The following is an 18,728-nucleotide window of genomic DNA, read 5'->3' as shown; positions in this document are numbered from 1 at the left end:
CGACTAGACTAAAGTTTTAGTCAATGTTGTAAGGCTATCGTTTAGATTGCAACCACAAAACTTGATAAAATAAAGTTTTAGCCATTTCTATTTTTTTTATGGATGATTGGGATATGAACAGAAAAACATAGATAGTCTGAGTATCAGAGACAAGACTGGAATCTTTTAACATAGATGGTGCCACAACTAGAGTAGATAGTCAGATAGATTGACCGTTGGCTTGTTCAGTCGTGCAAGCCTACTCCGTACATGGAAATGCCATATACATCCGGAACTGGTTTGGTTACAATGATTTTTTTTTCTTTTTTGTTGGTGTGGTAGGCAGTCCGGTTTTTGTGGCGAGGTATATGCCCTTGGGTTCACATGGGCCTGTTTCATTATAGGCTAATTGTAGCCGATCCATAAGATATGACAAAAAGTAGCGCTTAACTTACTGCTCATATACAAATTGTACATAGATTGGGCTACGATTTGGCCTACCCAACCAAACAAGGCTGCCATGGGATGCAAATTTGCCATCGAGGTGGAGTAGATAATCTTGTTTTGTTCAACTGGTTTTGGACAGTGGCCCTTGCCTAACTGCTGGTCTTTTTATGTAGGTCTATAAAGTTTTATTCTACGAATTTTCGTTATTTGTTCTGTGTAAATATTTTATTTCATGAGTTTTCTTGTGTATAAGGCTGCCATGAGAAGACACCGAGAAGAGTGAAGAAGAAAGAAGCGGTGTATGGATGTATTAAGTCTACAGGGGAGCTCCAACTGAAGGTTGAGGAGTACGAGCTGAAGGAAGATCGGATCATGTCATAAGGACAAGAGAAGAAAACGGCTCAGAACGGCAGAGCGCAGAAGATTCAAGGGCAGTGACACAACGATCTGGTTGTCAAAGACAAGTACGCATTGAGGCGAGTGTTGAAAATAACAATACATACTTGAGAAGATTCTGGAAGAATTTGGAAATTGTAAGAGAGATGAGTTGCCATGTTTCATGGTAAGAAAAGAATTCTCTAAAATTAAATAATTAGCATAGTTGGATAAGGATGCAAAAAATTCTACAGTTATATATTTTGTAAAGAAGAGTGTGAAAATTACCATATGACAACACCACAACACCCATGAGCACCTATAAATAGAGGTGCTCCTCTCCCCTCTTACCATACCATGGTATAAGATGTCTCAAATAGGAGGTGGCATGGTAGCTATGTACCGTAGTTGTGCTATGGTAGAGTAGCCATATAAAGAGTACAAGAGTCTTGTGTTGTATCAAGTTATAGTGAATAAATAGTTGAGTTCTCTTGTAGAGAGTTGATCTCCCGTGTCAGTGAGTAGGTGAAGGTCTCTTTAGTGTAGTGTCGGGTTAATAAAAGAAGTGGTATCATACTACTTTGGTACCGCAATTTGAAAATATCTATGACTGCAATTTGGAAATTGAATCCAACCAGAATCTACATTGATAGAATGCTGATTTTGATGTGGATTGATATGACAGAGCATAGTATACTATGGTTCTTGGATGTTGTATGACCATCTACTTCAAAGTATCCAGATTATCATGAATCAGGAAGGCATAGCTTATTAACAAATTTGTTGGGCTGTACATTTTGGTTGTTCATGTTTTCTATTGTGCTATTTAAGCATGGAAGAGTATTAAAGGTTACCAAGCCTAACATAACAATTTTTATCTTAAAATATTAAACCATAATACTAATTCTTGTTTGTTGTCTTAGGCACGGTGTATGTATTGTCCTATACTTCCTTTAGTTTGTGTTGCTATACTTCTTTTTGGACTGAAAGATATTGAACGTGATGAAGCGATTATTTTATTTGTTGGAATATTTGGATTTCTAACCATGCTGCTCATGTACACTTTGAGATGGGCTGTAATGGTAAGTGACAAACACACACCTTGAAAAGTAGTTTTTTTTTCCTTTCCCTAAATCTTGATCGAGTTATCTTTGCATTTTTCTAATTTAATCTTTTTTCTCTAGGAATATAAGATGGCAAGTATTGTCCTGAACATATGTGCCATTCCTGTTCTCTTATCATGTTTCAACCTTGATAAACTACGAACATGTTATGGATGGACATGTGTCGGAAGCATATGCTTCAGGGTTATTGAAATTAAGAAATCTTACTCCCTCACGCCCAAGGATGGTGTCCAGAAGTAGTATTTAGTTGGCCCGCTAGGCACGTGCACAGTATAAGAATTGTGAGAATATAGCAAAAGCAAACATGTTGAACTGACGAACCCTAAGCATGAGGTGGAAACCTCTCACCTCTTAAGTTCTGGAGATGTAATCTATCGGGACTTTTGCGGTTCGTGTAAATTCTATCATCCAATAGAATTGGTAGGCTGCTAAAATATTGTGGTTCAGACCATCAACATAAGGCTATTTGACATAGTTGAGTAGTTCCGCTCGGACCTATTATTGTTTCATGCACATTTATTTATATTATACAAACTATGTTCAACTACTTGGAGTGCTGTGATGGTGTGTCAATATTACCTTTTGCTTGTTCATATGTTTCTTTATGTTTAGGTCGGACCATTTTTGAAGGGTTGGATTTAAAACCCTATCATCAAACCTGAGCTTGAACAACGATTTTTTTTACATAAAGACGTACACCCTTTATGGGTAACTCAATCATCGAAGCATATTTGTTGTTGAGACTTGAGAAGGTTCTCTGAGGGGGAAAAAGCAGAGTTCAGTCGTTGGGGGCACAGCTTAATGAGCTAGAGAGAGAGAGAGCCATGCATGGTGGCCATTGGCGCAGAAGCTCTTTCACGAAGAGGTCTGCGTGCAACAACGATGCACGTCAAATTTAAGAAGTACTAGTCTCATGTGGATGTCACTTGACATTTGGAGAGTTGCAGAACGAAGCAGGTCAGAGGAAATGAATTATGGAATGTAATCTCAGCATTCAAATTAATATTATGTTGCATCAATAAATAGTACTTAGATAACGAAAAATGAGTTCAGACATTCAGATATGTAGTAGCCAGGAGGCAGGAGTATGGATGTACTGAATGCTAAAACTAACGCTTGGTTGAAGCTATCCCACACAAGGGGATGCACGGCAATGCGGTCGGACGCTGGCTCAACAAGGTGTCGCACACTTGGAAACATGCCGTGGAACCGTCCTTGGGACCAACCGGCTTGATCTCAACGCTTAGCTTATCCATCCCTCGGCCCTGCCGGATCTTGTCGCGTAGCCTCTGGGACAAGAAGACGCCGTCTTTTGGCAGAGACATGTCCATCTTCCGGAAGCCATGTAGGTAGGGCAATATAATCGACTCAGTGCCAAATATATGAAAGAATACTAGAAAATGAAGAAAATATATATAATGGTAAGAAAATCGAGTGTCACATATTTGAAGATCTATTTTTGCGAAGTTGGTGTTAAGGATGGCAAAACTGGAGTCCTAAATATCCAATTTTCTCGCAGACAGACAGCGTCCCTGACAGAATCTGCCCCGCTGCACTTGGGATGGCATAGAGTGATGTGGAAGAAGAATAGGCAGAAGCGGAGTGAATTGTCACTTGAAATATGTACATGTGGCCGGCCTGGTCATAGAAAAAATATGTTGCAGTCTATGGCTATTGTACATGAGGAAACATTCGGAGGCCAAGGCTAAAAGTTCTCCCATAATCTCAGCGCCTACCTTGTGTCACAACAAATATTTGACAAATCGACTCGTGAGTATGAATCTGTTCGACCTTGTGTCTTGTAACCCTTGATTCCTAACGATACATGTCGTTGATCAAGCATCTTCGTCACCGTCTCCTCCAACTTTGCTCCCGGTCAGCCGCCGGCCAGCGCCCCAACGGCGGAGCAGCCCTCGGTAGTCCACGTCCCGGACGCGCAGCAGCAAGTACAGAACAATCCCCGAGATGAACCCCAGCGCGGCGCTCGACCCCGTGAGCGACACGCCGGCGCAGACGAGCATGACGAAGGACTCCTCCTTGGTGCCCATGTCCCGCGACGCCATGGCGAGCTCGATCCCGGAGAAGAGCAGCATGACGCCCAGTATCCCGATCGGGAACTGCCCGAGGATCGTCACGAACGAGTTGCCGAACACGAGCCCCAGCGCCAGCTTGCCGATGGCCAGGAACACCACGGACGCGCCGCTCCGGCCGCCGAAGCGGTACTGCCCCGCCAGCCCGCCCGCTCCGTGGCAGCACGGCATGGCGCCGAACCAGCAGCCGACGAAGTTCATGAGGCCCACGCTCACCGACACCCTCGCCGGGGAGAGCTCGGCGCGCTCGGGGAACAGGTCCGACGAGAGCTTGCACACGGCGATCACCGAGTTCAGCACGGACAGCGGGAGCTGCGGCACGGCGCCTTCCCAGAACCCTGTCTTGAAATCGTCCCAGGTGATCTTGACGATCCGCAGCGGCGCCGGCCCGAAGCGAAGGCCTCGCACGATCGACGGGTCGCGCGCGAAGCAGAGCAGCAGGCCGAGCGCGAACACGATGAGCGCAGCCGGGACGCGGCTGCAGGAGCGGCGGCGGCGGATGGTGCCGTCGCTGGCGAAGTCCTCGTCGTCGCCGGAGCCGGTGGCGAGGATGATGAACAGCAGCGCCGCGAGCGCGAGGACCAGGCCGTCAAGGCCGAGGAGCGGGCGCGCCACGGCGGTGGAGGCGGAGGACGAGTGGGAGAAGTCCTGGACGTAGCGGATGTACTTGACGGCGGTGAAGGCGAAGGAGAGCCCCTGCGAGAGCTGGATGCCGCGCACGACGGGGAGCGGGAGGAGGCGGTAGATGCAGGTCATGAGGCCCGTGGCGCCGAGGAAGAGCAGGACGGCGGCGACCGCGAGCCCCGCGGACATGATCTGCGGGACGGTGAGGTGCGCCGAGGAGAGCGCGACGGCGGCGATGGACTTCATGGGCTGCACGGGCATGGGGATGCCGAAGAGCAGGCCCGTGGCGAAGTTGTAGAGCGCGGTGAAGATGAGCGTGGTGCCGAGGTCGAGGTGCGACGCCAGCGACAGCGCGAGCACGATGGGGATGTAGGTGCCCAGGTCGCCCACCGCGCCGCCCAGCTCGGACCAGACGGACGTCTTGAGGCGGATGGAGGAGGGGAGGAACCCGGGGCGGCGGCCGCTGCCCTCGCCGGGGAGGAGCGGGTCGCCGGCGGACGCCATGGGGTGAGCAACTGGCAACGACTTTCTCTGGATGTGCTTTTCCGGTGGGATTGGGCTTACCTTGCACGTTTCTGACGGCAGATGGCCCGGTGGCTCCGCTGAGCTGATAAAATATGCGCGGCTGCTGTTTCCATCAAGAATTTAACACGAAGATGCGATCTAGATGCTGTTTCTTTAATATCATGATGCTGATGTGCTCGGCAATTATGCTAAAAAATCGGAGCTTTCATGTTCTTTAAAATGTATCCGAGTTGATCCATGCCTGAGATGATTCAGTTGAGACTTGAAGGATTAAGGATAGGTAGTTTATATACTTCATTCAAAAGATGCAGGCCAGAATCGCCGCGGAACTATATGTTGTTTGTCTTGAAAGTATTTTCATTGTCATTAACACATATCTCTCTCTCTCTCCCCCTCCCTCTCCCCTTCCAGTCCATTTTTTTTAAAAAAAAACGTAGAATCCTTAATTATGATGTAGCGTTCAACGGATTAGAAACATTTTCTGAGAATCCTTTTGAAAATGTAGAATCCTTAATTATTATTTTTTTCTGAAATGTACAATCCTTAATTCTGATGTATCTTTCCAAATTCTGAAAGAAGAAATCTTCTTGTGTTATTTTAAGCGACTCTTGGGACGGGCTCTTGGGATGGTGTAGGGACGGGGCAATCTTTCTGTTTTCCTTCCGGTCCAGCCCGCTGCTGAACAGCTAGCTGATTCTGTTTCATGTGACATCGATTCTGTTTCGTCCGTCCATCTCTCATCGCTGTTGGTTCCAACAAGAACAATACTGGCTGTGCAAGGTGGACGTGTCAAGTGGCCTTTCAAGCGACGAGGGGTGGGGATACCAATGGAGCATCTGATATTTTTCCCATCCGGCCCATGCCAAGGAACAAGGTTGTTGCGTAGTCACTCGGACACTCACGTGTTGGGTGATAGCGTGACTTGCGTGGTCGCACGATAGACCTTTTTTAGAAAGAATTGATGGAGACAATGCTGAGGCCGAGACCTTTTACCAGCCGTCAGTCACTGCAAGCTCACCTCAATGCTTCCTCTCTCTCTCTCTCTTCCCTTGATATTTTGAGCGGTATCTGTCTTTAGCGTCAATTCCCTTTTATCGCGCACACACGTAAATGAGTGCGACTGTGGTGGTGGAATTTAGAGCTGATTGGTTGGATGCCAAATTTTGCTAAAGCTAAAATCATGGCAAGCTAAATTGTGGGCAAGAAATTTAGACACTTATTTGGTTTAGTGCCAACCAATACTTTTTTTTTCTCTTATAAGGTTATAAGTTTTAAGAAGTTTTTAGTAACTTGCCATAATTTTGATCGAAGTGATCAATTTTTAGGTATGAACCGGTTGATAGCTAAATTTTATTGACATGCTTTGATTTTTTTGGAATAGTAAAAATTAGCAGCGAACCAAGCAGTCCCTTAATCACCGACTTTACCAACCGGATTCGTCTCTGCAATCTGCAATTCTGTCGTTGCGAGTCCGGGGACCGGGACAGCCACCTTCACGGCGCGACATGATTGGTCTGACTGTTTGACATCGGGGCGTCCAAATCCCAACCACTAACCGCGCGCACCAACCGTTGATCCTCCCGAAAACCCAACGCTCCCACCCATGCCACCGCCATGCGCTACCTCTACTTCCGCCCCAACGCAGCAGGCCATGCCCGCCCCCACCGCCACCCCCTGCTCGCCCACCTCGACTCCTGCGCCTCACGGGCCCACGTCGCGGAGCTCCACGGCCGCCTCATCCGCGCCCACCTCGCCGCCGACCCGGCCGTGGCCGGCCGGCTCGTCGCCCTCCTCGCGTCCCCCGCGGGGGGCCGCGACATGCGCCGCGCGCGCAGGGTGCTCGACGGGATGTCCCCGCCGAACGCGCCCGCGTGGAACTGCGTGATCAGGGGGCAGACCAGCCGCGGCGCGCCCCGGGATGCGCTGGCGGCGTTCAGGGCCATGGTCAGGAGGGGCGTTGCGCCAGACAGCTACACCATGGCGGCGGCCGTGTCCGCGACTGCTGCCGCAGATGGCTGGGCGTGGGAGTGGCGGGCGACCGGGGACGCGATCCACGCGATGGTTCGGAAGATTGGGTGCGCGGCGGATCTGTTCGTCACGTCGGGCCTTGTTAATCTTTACGGCACGTTTGGAAGTGTTGAGTATGCGAGGAAGGTTTTTGGGGAAATGCAGGAGAGGGACGTGGTGTCTTGGACGTCCATGATCTCAGCGTTTGCACAGCGTGGCATATGGGATGATGCGTTGAGGTTTCTTGCCGAGATGCAGGCAGATGGGATTGCTCCTAACAAAGTCACGATTATAAGCATGCTGACTGCTTGTGGGCGTGGGCAGGATGTTGACAGAGGACGGTGGGTGTATGGTCAGCTCAGTGAGTATGAAATTGAGGCTGATACGGATATAGGAAATGCACTGGTAAGCATGTATGCGAAATGCGGGTGCATGTCTGATGCTTTGGAGGCATTTAAGGTCATGCCTGCAAGGAATACTAAATCATGGAACACGTTGATTGATGGTTTTGTGCAAAATCAGAAGCATAAAGAAGCATTGAAAATGTTTGAAGAGATGTTATCAAGTGACTTCACTCCTGATGCTGTAACACTTGTATGTGTTTTATCAGCCTGCACTCAGCTTGGTGATCTTCAGCAAGGGAGGAATCTCCACAGTTACATAAGAAGCAGTGAGATCTGTTGTGACACCATCCTTACAAATTCTTTGATTAACATGTATGCCAAATGTGGCGATATGGCAGCAGCAGAAGTGGTTTTCAAGGCTATGAAACAGAGGGATGTTGTTTCATGGACGACTATGGTTTGTGGTTATGTGCATGGACGGCAATTTACAGCGGCCTTCATCTTTTTTGAAGAGATGAAGGATGCAGGGATTGTAGCAAGTGAAATGGCACTGGTTAGTCTACTTTCTGCTTGTTCACAGCTTGGAGCACTGGGTAGAGGAAGGGAGATACATGCTTATATAGAAGAAAAGAACATAAAACTAGATGTATTCCTAGAAAGTGCCCTGGTGGATATGTATGCAAAATGTGGCTGCATCGATATGGCTGCTGAAATATTTAGCAAAATGCAGCATAAGCAAACCCTCACATGGAATTCTATGGTCGGAGGTCTTGCAAGTAATGGGCATGGGAAAGAAGCAGTCCACCTCTTTGACCAAATGCTGAAGTTTGGAGATCCCAAACCTGATGGTATTACTTTCAAGACAGTCCTTGGTGCCTGTGCTCATGTGGGAATGGTTAGCGAGGGACTTTGTTACTTCCACTCCATGCCTAGCTTTGGTATTGCCCCTGATATTGAGCACTATGGATGCATAGTAGACCTCCTAAGTAGAGCTGGGCTAGTAGAAGAAGCATTTGAGTTCATAAAGAAGATGCCAATAGATCCTAATCCTGTAATTTGGGGATCACTTCTTTCAGCTTGCAGATTTCATGAAAAAATGGATTTAGTGAGGAGAGTCAGGCTACATGTAATTAAATTAGATCCTAATGATGTGGGGACACATGTGATGATCGCAAACTTATATGCTGAAGGTGGTCAGTGGGATGATGTACAGCAAATAAGAGAGCAGATGGTAAGCAGGGGTATAGAGAAGTCACCTGGTTACAGCTCCATCCAAGTCTAAACCTTCATAATGTATTTTAACGTAGTATGTGATCCGCCCATAAGGCAATACACAAGGCTGACAGGAGCAATGCCAACCAGTGCAGTTTATGTTTGACAAGACATCAGGCACCACATGTCAATTTCCATTAACCTGTGCATGTGTTATTACTGTTCTTGTATTATTTTGGGGATCAACACTGCCTAAATCATTTGCTTGGATAATGTTCGTGGACATAATTGAAGCTGTGACAAGAAGAAGGCATGTAAAATATGCTCACGGTATGAAATTTAGAGCTCACTTGCTGTTCACTTCTTAGATAAATTAATCATCAGGGTTCATAGTTCTTTTTTTCAATGAACATGTAGTGTTCTCTAAGCTCTGATCTTCTTTGTGTTTGAGTTATGCTTATATTATTGAAAATCATGCTTTTTTATCTAAATCTTTGTACATTGATTTGTTAAGACTGCTCAATTCACTTGTTCCTAATAAATAACCATTTGCACTTTGAACTATTGTACTGTTCATGTAGCTAACATTCGTCTTTCTCCAACCTTACAAGTGGCAAAACTGCAACCTGCCCTTCTCTGTACATTGATGTAAGATATTTACACATTTTTTTATCAAAATCTAGTTTGTTGATATTGTCTAAGAAATGTGAGTATCCATTTTGGGATTGAGTTCTCAGTTTTCGTATAGCTGGAAAAGACAGTTCTTTAGCTCTCAGAAGGCTGAGATTAAAGGCCAAGCTCCATAAATAGGTATGGGTCAATTAACCTCATATCTAGTCTGCGACATCTCGAATTTTAAACAGTGAAGAAATTAAAAACAAAATGAACCCCACCAATTATGCATACTGAACAAATAATACATTGATGTTTTATTAGCACCATTTCAATTTTCCCCAGAAGCTTGGGAATATCCAAACCCATGGACACGACAGAGGACAAATTTAGCATTTGCAATAGCTCTGAACGATCACATTATGACCAAACGGTATCATATGATCCTGCTGAATAACAGGCCATGAAATCCTTAGCGACTGCTCATCTACCATGCTGGATCACAGATAGTTTATGTACACGATAGTACTCCCAAAGATCTGTTTTATCTGATTTGCTGCATGTTTGGAGTTTAGGAGCAAGGTAGGATCGTTAGCAAACGAGTTAATGGCTTCTACTTCTGCATCCCTAGTATGTTGTTAGTAGAATCACCCCTAATTGCTGGTACATTAATATATATGATGCAGCACAGCTCAATTTGTTGAATGCTCGTGTCAGAGAACAGAAACCCAGGCCCGCGCCTGTTGCGTCAATTTTTCTACAGTAAGATTATGCAGCTTTTGGAGTGGCAGCGTAGGGCAGGGATGCAGGTTGACTGTGTAACCCTTCTGTGGCATCTTTCCAATCTGGGCAGCGATCGTGCTGGCCAATGATCCCAATGTGATGACCACTTTTCCCTGGACGACGACATGCATGATCCCAGGCTGGTACTAGTACGCAGGCATTTGCCGCCCTAATGAAAGGGAAAAGGCAAGTTTTTCTCTATAGTCTTTAGGGAATGAACTTGTGCAAGCTGTGGTCAACGATCTACGATTACTTCGCAAATTTCAGTAGCAAAACCTTCCCCCTAACTTGAAGCTTTTGGTGCTGAACCATAAAAAAAAACTAGCGAAACACTTTGAACATGTGTCAGTGTCACAACTGGGTTCATAAGTAAAAAATAAAAAATGGGAAAAACAATGGTGGTGGCCCATGCAGGTCTCGAACCTGCGACCTTCGCGTTATTAGCACGACGCTCTAACCAACTGAGCTAATAGGCCGGTTTGATGCAGCCCAACAAGTACACTAAATAACCATTTCTAACTGCTTATCTCGTCTGATCGCAGACTAGTGCGCACGCCGCATTCTGATCCGACGAACCCGAGCTGGCTGAATAGGTCCATCGTAGCTCAGTGATCCTGGACCGTCTCTTTTGTCTGCTGCTTAAAGATTGCCCAGCCATGCAGGCGTAGGGCATGCCCAAATGATTGTCAAACGGATGGATGCTAGATTTATCCATCTGACGCGCTCACGCCTCAGGTGCCCTCCGCCGCCTCTTCTTGGCAAACCTGCCCCCTTCACGCCCAAGGTTAACGGCCGGCCGGCGGGGGACTGGTCAGGACTCGGGAGCGGCAACAAGCTAATCACGCAGATGCCCGAGTGCAGGCTACACGGAGGCGATCGAGGCGGAAGGAGGTGCTGATCTTCTGTACTGTCCGCGCCGCGCGCGTCAGGAGGACGCGGGGAGGCCCACCTCGCCACGCCAGGAGTCGCGTCGCGTGCCGGCCAGCCAGCCATCCCAACCGTCTGCCACAGCGCCATGCGCCGGGGACTCGGGGAGAGCGCGGCTCGCGTCGACGGGGCACGTGAACGCCGTGGTCCGCTCCCTGCTCCGGCCGGTTCACGCTTCGGCACCTAATCCGCTGCAGGTGCAGCTACGGTAACATGCATGCCCCTGCGATCTCCTGCTGTGGCCACGACGAGATCATCTCGGGTCCCTAATTAAAACGCGCAGTGGCGTCGTGCGTGGCGCCACAAAGGAACAGTTCGCCGTCGGCAGCTACGCGCGCGGAACCTACCAAACACCGATCTCGCCCGTGATTTTAGAATTTAGAAGAATTCCCACTCGCACTCGGTACGGCTCGGAATGAGGGGTTTCGCGCGCTCGCGCCTTTTCCGGCCCGGACCGGACGCCACTGGCGCGCGCAGCCGCACCCAGAAGAACCCGTGCCGAGAGATGCCGCGCGCCCGCGCGTGCCGCACCGCATGTGCGCAGCGCCTCCCACTCGGCCACCACCATCGCTACTACTACTTGGCTGTCCTGCTGCAGCAAGCCGGGCCGGCAGCCTCACAAACGTGTTTGTTTAAGAGCGCAGTGGTTGCGGTTGCAAAGCTACACGCGCTGCAGTACATCCGGGAGCTTTTTGGCGGAGCTAGCTGCTGACCTGTTTGTTTATTGTGCTCGGGACAGAGCAGCAAGAGCAACGGTCATCGTCGGGCGAGCGGTTTGGCGTCTTGCGCGAGCACCATTTGCGGAGAGCAAGGCCTGAAGCCCTGAACGGGAGAAAGCGGAATCGATGGCGGTGCTGACTCGGCAGGCGATGGCTAGTGGTTTTAAATTTCGAATTTACAGGGGCATCGTCAAGCGCCAGTAAAGAGTGGTGCATGCTAGCAGAACTTTTCTATAGATGAGGATCGCATGCAAGCATTGGCGGTCGCTGTTGTCAGCAGCTGAGTGCCACGGGTGCCTTTTGCTGTGCTCCGTGTCTCGCCAAGCCACGCAGGCAGACCAGCACGATGTACGTCAATGCCACGCCAGTGTAGTTTCTAGCTTCTACAATGGCAATGCCATGTTCCGGGGACGCACGCTTTCAGTCTATTCAACCATGACGGCATTGCTAACAGAATTTCACGTCATTTCAGATTCCTCAGTCTGCCTCCCATTTACGAATTACGATCGATTTCATTTCCACCGGGACAGCCGCGATTTTACAGTAAACCCCCCGCTACTCTTACCAATTTACAGTAGCTACTACCATGCCGGCCTCCTAGCTGCTGCAGCTGATATTGCTCTCCTCGCTGCCGCTGCCGCTGCTGCCGTCCGCGTTGCTGTCGCTCTGATTGTTCTCCTCCGCCCGCCACGCGGACGCCGAGAAGAGCGGCCGCCCGTGCCACCCCAGCGTCAGGCACCCGTCGGCCTCCTCCACGCAGTGGCCCTCCCCGGAGAAGAGCCCCACCAGCATCCTCGCCTGCCGCAGCGCGTTCGCCCCCAGCGGCACGCCGGACAGCCCCGCGCGCCCCAGCCGCTCCCGCCACCGCCGCAGCGGCTCGTGCCGCTCCCGCCGCTCCGCGCCCTCGCCGCACACGATGTCGCAGATCTCGCGCTCCAGGTACGCCTCGGCCGCCGCGTCGCCCGCGCCGCCGCTCGCCGCGTCCAGGGAGTCGAACACCGCCGAGTAGTAGAAGAGCGCCTCCGTGAACCGGTCCAGGAACCCCGGCTTGTTGTGGTCGGCCTCCTGCTCCACCACCGTGAACACCCGGGGGCGCAGGGAGGCCACGCAGTCGAGGACGGCGTCGATGGGCGCCCGGGCGTCGGCCGCGGGCGGGTCGGTGACCAGGCGGTGGAGCTGGAGCACGGAGTTGACGGCGATGGCCTCGCCCTGCGACACCTGCAGCATCCAGGGGCGGACCTCGTCGAGGCGGTTGGCGGCCACGCCGCGGAAGGAGAAGTGAACGCGCACGGAGCGCGCCAGGTCGGCGAGGCGGACGCCGACGTCGCGGAGGTCGTCGCGCCCCGGCGGGGAGGGCGGGCCAATGCCGGTGAGACGGAGGAACGGCGGCCCGCCGGGGCGGAGCGCGAGGGCCTGGATCAGCGCGGGCCACTGGAGGCCCTGCATGAGGTTGAAGTCGATGATGTGGACGTGCCTGCAGCCCTGGACGGCCTCCAGGATAGCCTGGTTGGCCGTGAAGTGCGCGAACTTGAGGTAGGGCCCCGCCTCGTAGAAGCGGTGGTAGAGGAAGGCGTGGTCGGCGTCCGCGGCGGCGGGCTGCGGCGGAGGCGGAGGCGACGGCGTGGGAGGGAACAGCCTCCGGGACAGCGCGGCGGTGAAGTGGACGGCGACGCGGCCGATGCCGGAGGCCGGCGAGACGGCGGCAAGCGCGGCGTGCGCGTCGGCCAGGTGCGCGGAGGCGCCCGCGTGGTCCCCGGCCTCGACGGCGCCGGCGCAGCTCATGAGGAGGTGCACGAGGCGGATGCCCGCGGCCTCCTCCTCCTCCCGCCGCATCGCCGCCAGCGCCGCGGCGAGATCGGGCAGCTCCAGCTGCGCCGCGTGCATGTCGGCGGCCGCGCCCGCGTAGTACGCCACCCCGGCGTCGGGCACCACGGTGGGCAGCGGGGGCAGGGCGGCGGCGTCGAGCCCCGGGTCCGCGGGCCACTGGAAGGGGAACGCGCCGCCCATGGCCATGGGTCGGTGGGTGGGGAGGTGGCGTGCGCTGCGCGCGGTCAGCAGAGTGACGGATTCGCGCCTCGCGGGCGGTGAGTGATGTGGAGGGGAGTGAGGAGACGGGGTGGGTCGCGGGGGGTTAAGGTGCTGGGAGGTGACGTCGGAGAAGGGGCGGTTACACGTGGAGAGGCGGGCACGAGCACGGGGCGCGCGGGGACACGTTGGCCTCGGGAAGGATTCTGAGGCCGGCGAGGGCACCGAGGCGCCGTGGGGGCGGCCTGCTCTGCTCCTTCTGTCAATTCCTGTTCCTGATCTTGTCTGGGGGATCTCATCTCGGAGTGTGCAATCCTGTTGTAACTGCACACAAATTTTACTCTACTACTGGACGAAGGCTCCCGCGCACCCCGTAGGAAGTTTCCTCTGAGTCGCTCTACAAACCTTCTCCTCTCAAGTCTCAACTCAACAAAAAGCAGAAGTCCTACGCGGCAGATCTTTGTTAGAAAAATTTCTCTTCTAAAAATACAGAAAATCCAAGTTCATGCGAATGTTTAATTCCTATACACTTCCGTTGCGCCAATCATATCAAACTTCGACTAGACACATGGGACATCAATGTCTTGTTTTACATAGTTATTTGTAGGCACTTGGCTAAATATATTTTGGTCACCATAGTTTATTTAAATATATTTCATCATATAATATAGAAGCAATGGCGTTATGAACAAAAGATTATGTATATGTTTCACCTGAGTTGACGGGCTAAACAGAGAAATAAATGGTACTCTCCGTCTCTCCAAATTCTAGATGTATTATACTTACAATAGACATACCTAGGTACAAAGTAAAAGCTACATATCTAGAAAAGCCAAACAACCTGTAAGGCTGACTCCAACAAAAGAAGCCATTTGGAGTAGGCAAATACACGTTTTGGCTACCGGTTAGGAAATAGCTACGGTAGTTATTTTTTTCTGACCTCCAACAGCATAGGCAAAAGCATACTTCATTCCACTGGTAGTTGGCTCCCGCCAACGGCAAGAAATCTCTCTCCTCCCGAACCGGCGAGTTCTCCCTTGCCACACAACCTTCTCTCTCCTCCCACCCAACTGACCGTTGGTCCAGCCGCGAATGGCTTGGCCTGGCAGAGCATGCATTTTAACTTCCCTCTCCCCTGCTAGTCAAAATACCTTGCCTTTATGCCTACTCTGTTGGAGACGGATATCTAGTGCTATAGTACTCCCACAGTAGCTATTTTGCCTTTGCCTAGCCGAATGGCTCGCCTGTTGGAGTCAGCCTAAGGAGGAAGTAGCTAATTGTTCATAAACTAATAGAATCAATTGAGATGGAAAAAAATAATGAAATGAAAGAAAACAAACCACAAAAGTGTTCAACACTGATTTTCATTAGAGTGGTGAGATAAGAATATACTCTATGGAGAACTTAGACACACTAGCATGAGTGTGTGCCTCTATAGCAAGGATGTCTTCTGCCAAACCCATCTCCTCCTTCTTGGCCTTTCTCATCTAGATCCACTTGGCCCTTCCTTCATAGATGTAGTTTATTCTTTAGCTTGAAAGTCGAGGATGAACTCCCACCGTATTTGCATTATATGAGTACTTGCAATGGTTATCAGGCAAACCCTAAGTCAACACTGTCCACCAACGGTCTCTAAAGAGAGAAAGCACTGCTAAACTGAAGTTGTGGATTATGTGTAGAAAAAGAACTAAGTCCCCATTTGGTATGGTCAATTTCCTTTAGGAAAAGACTATAGCTTTTTTAGATGATAAAGTACAAACCTTCTTAAATGCTTTGAATTGACGAAGATATCAAAATCTATTTTTCTCACTATAAGTAATACTATATTTACATGCTTCTTAATATTGGCTTGCCTTTTCCCATATAAATATGAAGTTGGATGTTCATTTTCTCCATAAGCGCACGTTAGCTTTTCTTGGCAGACAGTTGCAGTTCGTTTCCAGAGTGTAATAACCAGGTGGACAAGAGATGAACTCCAGTAAAATCAAGAATTAACCTATCCACAGAGTATGTACAGTGTACCTACCAGACGCCAATACACATGGGGTCTTTTTCGTTCTCGTGGGGTCACCGATCAGAAATTTGGTCATGCGGGTCCAGGGGCACGGCAGGGCGTCCAGGTCGTTAGCCTCGGATGCAGCCATGGTCCCAGAAGGGCAGAACAGAAATGAGGGGCTGGGCCCATGGATCAGGTGGTCCGGGTGCGTTGTTGCACGGAGGGGGTCGCCGCCGCCTCCTGTAACAAGAATTCGCTGATGGCCGCCGGCCGCATGCCACCCCGTACTTTACCCCCCCTGCAATCACCCTATAATAAGCATCCTTTGCAGGCTTGCAGCGCTGCCGAAAGCTCGAGCTCACCTAATTGAGCTCATGCAGGTTTCGTCAGTTTGGCACCCATGGACACGCCGTGCCTGCCCCAGGAGCACATGGCACCAACCAAATAAATCTCAACAACCGTTTCCACATCTGAAAACCCAGCCCCGGAGGGGCCGCTGGAACGGGCAAAAAACTTTGCACAAAGCTTGCCGCCGAGGACGGCCCCGGAACTGTGAAATGTTTCCGTTTCGCAAGCTGGATCTCGATCGCCGGGGAGCGCGCGCTCTGAATATTTAGCACCAGGCAGGTGACCTCCCCGATCTTACGGCTCTCTCTCTCTCTCTCTCTCTCTCTCTCTCTCTCTCTCTCTCTCTCTCTCTCTCTTCTGGAAAACGAGGCTCGATGGAAATGGCGTGTGGCAAGTAAGCAGGCTGGAAGATGCCCCCCCGTCTGCATCGAGCGGCGATGGTCCCGGAGGCCTTTGCGTGCTGCACGGCCGGAGCGGTCCTCGTTGGTGGTCAGTCGGTTGCGGCTTCTCTGAATTCGCTAGGTTTTTTAGGTTTTGTTCTCTCTTTTTTTTTCGAACATTGCCCGCGAGGGTAACAGGCGCTTTGATTTGTAAAAGTCTCGGAGCAGAGGTGGTCGTGTTGGATGCGCCAAGTCCATCAACTTGCCGTAAAATCGTGTTGGCGCTTCCAACTTGCCCGCGAACGGTCGCCATCGGTTTTGACAAAGCGGCAGCCTGCTGATGTGTGATGAGATGGAAAGGAACCAGAAGTGAAGAGGAATCGCCTTCTATACTGAGGGGCATGAATTAGAAAGCGCCGTCACCTACTAGAGATGTGAAAACACGGCTGCATTTATATAGTTTATAGGATAAGAAGCGGCATTTGAGATTAGTTTATAATATTTGAGAACACGAATGACCCGAAGCGAGTGGACGATACGCAGAGCTACGCAGGGTCGACGGGTTGCAGGCGTTTCCACGATGAACAGATATTCAGATATTCAGACAGCGGCAGCACGGGCGTCGGTTCAACGTCCTAGATGAGACGGTGCTGCCGGGCTGCGAGCTGTCCATCTCCCCGTGCAGTGGTACTTACTAGTCGTACGACGACGATACCAGGAAAAAAAACTTACTGGCGATCGGGTGAAAACGTGACCAGACAAAAGCAGCATCGGCGGCAGGGCTCAGCTGCTAATCCGGGTCGTATTAGCAGTAAGCATCACCCGACCTGTGCTGTTACAGTGCGAAAAGCGCGTGTCCTGCGGGAGCAGTAGCAGTAGCAGTAGTAAGGTCAGGATTAGGTGCCGGGTAGCATCACGGCGCGCAACGCCATTGGTGTGGTCATCCATCCGTCCATGCTTTAATAATGCTACGAACAGTTGTGTAGTAGCTTAAGCTAGGCTTGTCAGGAGACGTGACCTTCAGTCTTCGGAAAACGCCGGTCTCTGTTCGAGCCATTCACGCCTTCATTCCAAAGGAACGGAAAGTGAAGGAATTTTAGTGGAGTTCGAAATACCCGGTTCACAGTAACAAGGCTCCACCATGAGAAGCATGTGTTGGGGTTGCTACTGTATGCTAGTGCATGGATTGAATTTTCATTAACTGGATGCGCGGGACACCTCGAGCTCGGATTGGAGTTGGATTTTAGTAGGAGCTGAAAGGGCTCGCGCCGCGGCCGTGCGCATCCCTGGTGGCCTGACAGCAAGATGCGTACTTGCTGCTGCTCCCTGCCTGACGCCTTTTTCTCCGCTTTCAGGTAGGGATGTCGATGCAGATTCTCCGGCCGAGATTGCCATTGGCGACGGCCTGTTGACCGCCCCTGAAGACCCGTGCAGCGCAGAATAATCAATCTATCGTCGCTCGCTGCCTGTACCTGGTCGAGGAGCATATAATAATAGTCTCAGCCTCTCAGGGCACTGTGACAGGCCAAACCAAGCCGGCAATCCATTCATATACATGTACCCGTGGTGGCGTGACGCGCTTGTTGCGTAGCAGGTGGTGCCGCGCAACGCGCTGCGGCCTCCCCAGTTCCCAAACCCTGTCGGGGTCGGCCGTTCATGTAGCCGCCCTTGCCCTCCGACAGGGATCACGCAATACTACTCCGTAATACTCTAATCCAGCTCCACTGTCCACTTCACTCTCACTCCATATGAAGCTAGCTTTTCTTGGCCAAATCCAAACCCCATGCATGCCTATTGCCTAGGACGGCAAGGGCCGATCAGATGAGGTCTGCCTGAAGACCACGCATCGCACATGCTGCGTGTCCAGTGGCTATCTGTTGGAGGGAAACAAGCTGTCAGTTTTCGCCGGCAGGTCCGCCGCCGGTCAAGCTCCGCACGTCTGATGGTCTGATCGATCTGGTGAATGCGTGCGTGGCGTCAATCGTCCTACGCTGGGCGAGCAGGGTCGGCGGCCACCACTGGGCGTCCCGTGAGCGCACAGGGATCCCTGGCAGGAGGGACCCGGACGCGTCACAGGCCAGCCAGGGAAAAGCGCTCGCCGCGCGATGCACGCACAACCATGTAGACGCCGTGCTCCGGAGTTCAGAGCTGAGCTGAGAGCGAAGGACAGCTGCCGGCCGGGGCCGGCATCGACGCATCGTCTCCGAGATG

The 18,728-nt window shown here is 51.1% G+C and overlaps 3 protein-coding genes and 1 non-coding gene across 6 annotated transcripts; 1 reads left to right on the top strand and 3 right to left on the bottom strand.

Moving 5' to 3' along the window:
* Positions 1-3,497: 3,497 nt before the first annotated feature.
* On the bottom strand, positions 3,498-5,260 carry LOC112894706 (molybdate transporter 2). The gene has a single exon (XM_025962497.1). The coding sequence runs from the start codon at positions 5,141-5,143 to the stop codon at positions 3,761-3,763; it is 1,383 nt and encodes a 460-aa protein (XP_025818282.1). The 5' UTR covers positions 5,144-5,260; the 3' UTR covers positions 3,498-3,760.
* A 1,440-nt stretch (positions 5,261-6,700) lies between these two features.
* LOC112891864 (putative pentatricopeptide repeat-containing protein At3g05240) lies at positions 6,701-9,769 on the top strand. 3 transcript variants are annotated; one of them, XM_025958858.1, is made up of 3 exons: positions 6,701-9,057; positions 9,309-9,375; positions 9,476-9,769. In XM_025958858.1, exon 1 carries the CDS (start codon positions 6,779-6,781, stop codon positions 8,795-8,797), a length of 2,019 nt encoding a protein of 672 aa, XP_025814643.1. In that variant the 5' UTR covers positions 6,701-6,778; the 3' UTR covers positions 8,798-9,057; positions 9,309-9,375; positions 9,476-9,769. The 3 variants fall into 3 exon arrangements, with proteins under 3 accessions (XP_025814643.1, XP_025814641.1, XP_025814642.1); XM_025958856.1 differs by having other exon boundaries at positions 9,465-9,769; XM_025958857.1 differs by having other exon boundaries at positions 9,458-9,769.
* A 755-nt stretch (positions 9,770-10,524) lies between these two features.
* Positions 10,525-10,598, bottom strand: TRNAI-AAU. Its single transcript has one exon. It is a non-coding gene; the product is annotated as a tRNA-Ile (tRNA).
* Positions 10,599-12,225: 1,627 nt separating this feature from the next.
* LOC112895225 (DELLA protein DWARF8-like) lies at positions 12,226-13,828 on the bottom strand. Its single transcript, XM_025963157.1, has one exon. The coding sequence runs from the start codon at positions 13,779-13,781 to the stop codon at positions 12,366-12,368; it is 1,416 nt and encodes a 471-aa protein (XP_025818942.1). The 5' UTR covers positions 13,782-13,828; the 3' UTR covers positions 12,226-12,365.
* Positions 13,829-18,728: the final 4,900 nt, after the last annotated feature.

This window comes from Panicum hallii, chromosome 5 (assembly GCF_002211085.1).
Source record: "Panicum hallii strain FIL2 chromosome 5, PHallii_v3.1, whole genome shotgun sequence".
In the NCBI taxonomy this organism is placed as follows: domain Eukaryota; kingdom Viridiplantae; phylum Streptophyta; class Magnoliopsida; order Poales; family Poaceae; genus Panicum; species Panicum hallii.
This window is presented reverse-complemented; position numbering and strand designations above follow the sequence as displayed.